This window comes from Lontra canadensis, unplaced genomic scaffold, assembly GCF_010015895.1.
Source record: "Lontra canadensis isolate GAN:19392208 unplaced genomic scaffold, GSC_riverotter_1.0 scaffold53, whole genome shotgun sequence".
Taxonomy (NCBI): domain Eukaryota; kingdom Metazoa; phylum Chordata; class Mammalia; order Carnivora; family Mustelidae; genus Lontra; species Lontra canadensis.
The window spans coordinates 8980342-8987916 of NW_022631047.1; the positions used below are offsets into that span (position 1 = coordinate 8980342).

At 35.5% G+C, this 7575-nt stretch overlaps 1 protein-coding gene across 2 annotated transcripts in view; it reads left to right on the forward strand.

Moving 5' to 3' along the window:
- The window catches only part of CD163 (CD163 molecule), a 31212-nt gene extending 26499 nt beyond the window's left edge, over nucleotides 1-4713 (forward strand). Inside the window, exons 15-17 of one of the 2 annotated variants that reach the window (XM_032874680.1) lie at nucleotides 872-982; nucleotides 1809-1942; nucleotides 4505-4713. In XM_032874680.1, the coding sequence (XP_032730571.1) occupies nucleotides 872-982; nucleotides 1809-1885 (188 nt within the window). In that variant the 3' untranslated portion in view covers nucleotides 1886-1942; nucleotides 4505-4713. The remainder of the gene's footprint in view (nucleotides 1-871; nucleotides 983-1808; nucleotides 1943-4504) is intronic. The other variant, XM_032874681.1, reaches the window with a different exon arrangement.
- Nucleotides 4714-7575: the final 2862 nt, after the last annotated feature.

Here is a 7575-nt window from a genome sequence, read left to right on the forward strand (position 1 = left end):
AGTACTCATTTTACTGTTTGTTTAAGCAGTGTACTAGGCTCTGAAGGTATAGACATCAATAGTCAAGTGTTTGAGTAGTCATGGGATTTCAAGTCTAGCAGAAGAGATACATATGCAAACAATAAGGCATCTTGTAGTATTACCTGTTCATGGGAATAAGGAACAAAAGTGGTGCAGAGAAGACAGTAATTAACCAGGGCATGGAGAGAATTGGAGGCTTCTAGTAGGCTTTGAGACATTTTGATAATCAAGTTCAAAGAACTGGGTAAAGTGCATTATAGGGAAAGAGAAAAATACATACAAATGCAGAGAAGCCACCTGCCATTTTGAGGGGAAGTAAAAGTTGAGTTCAAGGAGAGAAGCTACAATAAGACTGTAGAAGGATGGGGAACAAAGGATGAATCATGTACTTTACAGTAAAAAGATGACTAGTCAAAGAGTATTATGTGGTGGAGGGGGGGAAATAGTCCAGCTGTTTTTTAGAACGTTCTGTTTGATGACAGGATGTGTGAGGGGCTATAGGAGTAGCATTTTGAAATAGTTGGCATGAAAGATGAAAAGGACTTGATAGTGAGCACGGAGAAGAGAGGATGGATAGGTTTCCTAGAGATTTTTTTTTTTTAAAGCTCTGAGTTAGAGAAGACTGCCACCTGGTTGAGGGAAGAAACTGGGGTGGCATATGATGACAGTAGGGGTGGTTTGGCCTCACCCTGCTGCCTTTGAGTTTGTAACATTATAAGAGAAAATTTGGCCTTAGAAGGGATGGAAAAAAGACAAGGGCATGGATAAAGATTGAGTATGTGTGCACTGCTGGGAAAAAGCCCTGGTAGGGAGGGCAAGTTTTATTATGATCTGTTGATCCCTAACCTAGGACCTCTGTTGTCAGTTTCCTTGAGAGGAGAGAATTCGGTTCACCAAGTTCAATACCGGGAGATGAATTCTTGCCTGAAAGCAGATGATCTGGACGTGCTGACTTCCTCAGGTCTGTGGGTTCTTTGAGGGTCTACAGCCCTGGGGTTCAGACCAGTAGCTACAATTGCAGCTGAGGCATTGTACTTTGCATAGCAATGGATGAAATCTCAAACATGTCATAGGAAGCTTATGATGCATATAAGGAATAAAAGCAGGAACGAACTACAAGTGATTATTAGAGAACATAAAAGCTGCAATCATGCGATATGGCTTAGAGGTCTATGATTATTTCTGGTGGAGGTACAAAGAACAATGCAAGTAGAATATTATGACTCAGACTTCATCTTACTGAACAAATTAATCTAAAAGGTTTCACTTTTCACTTCTCTTTCACACTTCCTTCCATTCTCACTTCCTGCTCCTTTCCTTTCTCTAACTTGATATTTATGATATTTTCCCCTAAAAATCTAAAAGCTTAAAGTTCCTATATCTTTTTCCCATAGAAGCCAGCACTCTTTCCCATTACATTATACAGGTTTCTTTGTCCTCCAACTTCTGTTTAGCACCAATGGACTAATTCTGCCTCTGGGCAGCCTGATTCTGCTGGGTTGGAAGAAATAGCCCAACACCCACTTACTCCACGAAGGCTCAACACCTTCTCCGTATTCCTTACCTTCTGGGAAGGCCCTGCCTCCCTTCTTCAACCCCAGGGACTTGGTATTTGCTGCAACTATGTTAGGAAAACATATTTACGGCATGGAAAAGATTTACTGCGCTCTGTAAATCACACGTTTGTCTTCCTAATTGTGAGCAATGGGCTTAAATGTTCAAAGAGGTGTTACGACACTTGGGGGGAGGTCTGATTTATTTCCCAGTAATTATTTTCTTCTTTTCAGAAAATCCCAATGATTCAGATGATTTTAATGATGCTGAGCTAATTTCTGTGTCTAAATCTCTTCCTGTTTCCAGATGAAAAAGAAGACCATTCTGAGGTACACTGAAAAGAAAAATGGGAATTAAACCCAGGAAGGTGAGTGAGGAGAAATTATTCAATGTTGTTCAAAACAGGTACATGTTTTTGAAAATTGAGAACTCCTCTGGTATTTTAAGAAAAGAATGTATATACACATATTTCCATACATATGTGTATATATTTATGTATGTATATCTATATTTAGAATACATAACAGCTCTTTATAAATGTGGCTCTAATCCAACTCTTTGTTATATATTATTATTTTTAAAGATTTATTTACCTATTTGAGAGAGAGAGGGGGGAGAGGCAGAAGGGGTAGGGAGAGGGAGAGAATCCCAAGCAGACTCCTGACTGAGCAGGGATCCCGACTTGGGGCTTGATCCCACTACCCTGAGATCATGACCTGAGTTGAAATCAAGAGTCAGATGCTCAGCCGACTGAGGCCCCCAGGTGCCCCAACTCTTAGTTATATATTTTAAGCAATAACAATAGTACATCATGAAGTTAAGGAGAAACTGGGTACATTTATAGAATTAAATCTTTTCAAGATATTGTAATGGTCATTTTGTGAAAGAGAAAAGACTTATGTCAACACTTGTATAATGCATGTTATGGTAAAGGTAGTACAAGATGCCATAAGAACACAGAAAGTTTTCCTAAGAAATTGGGGGAGATTCTGAAGATGTGATATTCAAGACAAGCATCAAATGATTGAAAGACAATTTCAGGGTAACGACATAACATGTACAAACTATGGAGGCATAGAAAAGAACCACATCTTTGGGGAACAGTAAGAAGTTTTTCTTTCAAAAACATGTATTGAATTGGGGTGCCTGGCTGGCTTGGTCAGCAGAGCAGGCATTTCTTGCTCTCAGGTCTGTATGTTTGAGCCCCACATGGGGTGTAGAGATTACTTAAAAATAAAGATCTTAAAAGATATGTATTGATCATATTTACAGTAACAAGTGGTGTTCTGAGCACTGAAGACACAAATAAAAGATACTACTGACAAAGACATGATTGTTTAAAGTAAATCCCAAGAGAGAGGAAATGGTGAGAATCTAAGCTTGAAAAGGCCGCATAGAGCTCCATCATGAATGGCCTTGTTTTGTAGTTCACATTCATGTTTAATTTAAGGGACTGTTAGGGAGGCAGTGGGCTTTGAACGATTAAGCTGGGGCAAGACAAAATCAGATTTGCATTTTATAATTTGCTTTCATGTGGAAAGTATAACAGAAGAAAATAGTGAATAGACGAGGAATTTAAGTTATACGTCAAAAAGAAAAGATGGTGAAATGAGGTAGTGGATATATTTTCCATTAAAAAAAAAAACAATTTTGGGAGGACTATATATTTACAAATGATATATACCGAGGTATGGGTTTTGTTTTGGCATTTTTTGGTAGATATAATAAATATGAATTGAGATACAGGATTAAAGTTGGAATTCTTAAAAGTATAAATGCAAAGTGTTAAATTATACATATACACATACACACATAGAAGGTAATAAATGGTATATAGCATGAAAGGGATAAATATACATATACATGCATCTCAATATATATCTTAACAATTATTAAAGGATAACATCTGATGATGGATCATCACTGGGCAAAGCTATAAAAAGACAACTCACACAGAATGAATTTCAAGTGACAAATAGACCTTTATAAATGCTCAAATTCACCACTATTCCTGGCAATTCAAGTTACCATTAACACTGAGGTGTCACTTTGAGTAAATCAGACTGCCAAACATTTAAAACAGCACCACTATTTATTGCTGGTGGGAATACAGGGAAAATCATAATTTCAAAACATTGTTATTGGAAATGGGAGGTGTGGTAGCCTTTGCAGAAAGCAATCTGGAAATGTTTAGAAAACATTTTTTTAAATGTTCCACAAATCCTTTCATGCAAAATTCTACCCCTGAGAATTTCTTCCATACAGATGAAGCCACTAGTGTGTAAGAACTTGTATGTAAGGATTCCTATTTACATCATTGTTAGTAGTGGCAAAAAACTGGAAACAGAATGAGTATCAGTGAGCTGATGGCTAGAAAATTATGGTATGGCCAACTGAAAAAGGAAGAATCATCCTAAAAAATGCAGCATCATTCCATTTATGGGCTCATGTTATCAGATATAATTAAATGTTTACACCTATAAGAGTATATGTGTGTATATGTATATGGAAACATTAAATATCAAACTTTGCTAGATTAGGACTACAATAGACTTATGATTTATAATATTGAACATATGAATATTATTCTGATGTAATGAATAAGGATTAAACTACTTTTTCCTTGAAGAGGAATCATGGCTGAGTCACTGATTCAGAATAAGGTGGGGGTACTTTTAAAAATGGCATTTTGGGGTGCCTTCTTCATTCTATGAGCTAGAAATAATTCTCATGCATGGTGAAATCTGCAAATCATTGCTTTCAAGTTTTCTGTTCAGGGAAATAGTAAGCTTTTTAATACATGTGAGTTTGTGTGTGTGTTTGGTGTGTGAATGTGTGTGTGCTGTAATATAACACATCATATTACAACATAGTTCTATGTAAGTGTGCATAAAGAGGAAAATAACAGTTTTTCTATTTATGGTTTCAGTTCAGCCTTGAAGACCCCATGATGAAGACCTGAACAATGGAATGGAGCAAGAATCCACCTGGTTCACTGAGGATTCCAATACATTCTTTGTCTCTTAGTGTCCCAAAGACTGCTGCTGAATTTATAAAAATTAAATTGGTGAATGTGACTAGAAACTGTTTATAAGACTTTCAAGGGGATTAAATAAAAAGGAATATTGCTGATTTGAATTTGTCTTAACTTCCCGCTCTTGATTTTATGAATTTCTGAGTAGGGTTTTTGACTTTTTAAGGGTTTCATAAATATAACATGATGTCTTTTTGTTTATGTTTCCATTTGCATATAATATATATGTTTTCTACTTTGGTTTAAATAATAATTTTCTTCTTATTACAAAATCAAAACAAATTTGTTTTATTTTTCAGGTTTTTTTAAGAAAGGGAAAGTTAATGATTATTAAAAGGTTAATAATATATTGTTACCTCTACAAGGCATGAATATCATCAATTCTTAATTGCTTTTTGTTATTGTAATTCTCGTCACTGACAAAATATGCACAGCAACGCCTGGTAAAGGCTCACTTCCTTGTTCCTTAGGACAGTATAACTAAAACTGAAATGAATGTGTAAATTACATCTTTTCTATATAAATGTAAGTTATCATAATGAAATTTCATATTTTATTAAAATCATGTATCCATATTTTATGTATATTTTTATTGTGTTATGTTAGTCACTATACAGTACATCATTAGTTTTTGATGTAACGTTCCATGATTCATTGTTTGCTTGTAACACTCAGTGCTCCATGCAATCCATGCTCTCCTTAGTACCCATCACCAGGCTAACCCATCCCCCACCCCTAGAAAATAACATTTTTTTAAAAGATTTTATTTATTTATTTGAGAGAGAAGGAGTAGGCAGAGGGGCAAAGGGAGAGTGAGAAACAGAAAATATGTATCAAATTATAGGATAGACTTGTAGGAACCCCACCTATATAATAATTAACATAAATATTTATGTACATGTCTTAAGATAATATGTAATATGAATAGAATCTCTACCTATATTTAGATTTATTTTACCAAAATAATGTTTGAGACATCAACTGTTAAAACACTTTCTTATTAATACACTAGTAGGAGGTAAATGAAAATTATGATGGTATTTTTGGAATTTTCACAATTTTTTGAGAGAGTATTAATAGTAATGCACCCTCCCCCTTCTGTTGCTCATCATGTCCCTTGGATGGTGAAATTCTAATCCATGTAATAATAGTTAATATATGGTGCTTACTATGCACCAGAGACTACTTTAAATGTTTTATATGAGTTAACAAGTAAATCCTCACAATAGTTTGAAAGAGGTTGTAATACCCATTTTAGATTTGGGAAAACTGAAGGACAAATCAAGTAACTTGCCTTAAAAGCATGCAACTAGTAAGTGAGAGAGCTGAAATTTGAGCCAGATAATCTGGTTCTAGAGGCCATGCTCCTACCCATCATATGATATATACCAACTTTCAAAGTGAAATTCAGTTTATATGGAGTGAAGACATTTCCAACTTTCATTGTCTTATAATACCCACTTAAGTGCAATTTGGGATACTGATACTGTTTGTAGAGAAACTGCTTTGATAAAACAGGGCAAGAATAGAGTATTAGCCACCTCAACAGAGAAAAGAACCAAATCTTTATTAGCAAATTGTCCTCTCAACTTTTGCCTATGTCTCTCTGCTCTAAATCTAGCTTTCTCGAGATGCTCAAATGCTCTCATTTTTCATGTCTGTATTACTTGGCCACTGAAATCACCTAGTTATAATATTCTTTGAATTTTAGGGACACCTGGGTGGCTCAGTCGTTAGCCATCTGCCTTTGGCTCAGGTCATAATCCCAGGGTCCTGGGATCGAACCCGGCATCAGGCTCCCTGCTCAGCAGGCAGCCTGCTTCTCCCTTTCCCACTCCTCCTTCTTGTGTTCCCTTTCTCACTGTCTCTCTCTCTCTGTCAAATAAATAAATAAAATCTTTAAAAATAATAATACTCTAATTTTAAAAGCAGCAAGAGAATAGGAAGCAGTTATATACAAGGGAAACCCCATAAATCTATCAGCTGATTTTTCAGCACAAACTTTGCAGGCCAGAAGAGAGTGAGTGGCATGATATATCCAAAGTGCTGAAAGGAAAAAAATCTATAGCACAAAGTACTCTATCCAGTAAGGGTATCATTCAGAATAGAAGGAGAGATCAAGAGTTTTCCAAACAAAAGCTAAAGGAATTCATCACCACTAATCTAGCCCTATGAGAAACGTTAAAGGGGACTCTTTAAGTGGAAAAGAAAGACCACGAGTATGAGTAAGAAAAGCAGGAAGTACAAAAGTAGTAAAATTAAGTATACCTATAAAAATCCGTCAAGGGATTCTCAAAATAAAGTGATGTAAAATATGACATCTTACAAGTAAAACATGGTGGGTAGAGCAGTAAAGAATGGGTTCAAACTTAAGTGACCATCAACTTAATATAGACTGCTATATACATAAGATGTTATATGCAAACTGAACAGTAACCACAAATCAAAAACCAGTAATAGATATGCAAAAAACAAAGAGAAAGGAATCCAGGTCTCTCATTGAAGAAAACTAGCAAACCATGAGAGAAGAGAACAAGAGAACAAAGAAACAGAGGACTACAAAAACAACCACAAAACAAGTAACAAATGACAATAAGAACATACCTATCAATAATTAGTTTGAACATAAATGGACTAAATGTTCCAATTAAAAGACATAGGGTGATGAAATGGATAAAAGAAAAAAAGACATATCTATATCCTGCCTACAAGAGACTCATTTCAGACCTAAAGATACAGGCAGATTGAAAGTGAAAGAATGGAAAAGCATTTATCTTTCAAATGGAAGTGAAAAGAAAGCAGGGGTGGCAATACGTATATTGGACAAAATAGACTTTAAAACAGACTGTAACAAGAGACAAAAGGGACACTACATAATCATAAAAGGGCAATCCAACAGGAAGATATAACAATTGTAAATATTTATGCACTGGACATGGGAGCACTGAAATACATAAAGCAGCTAA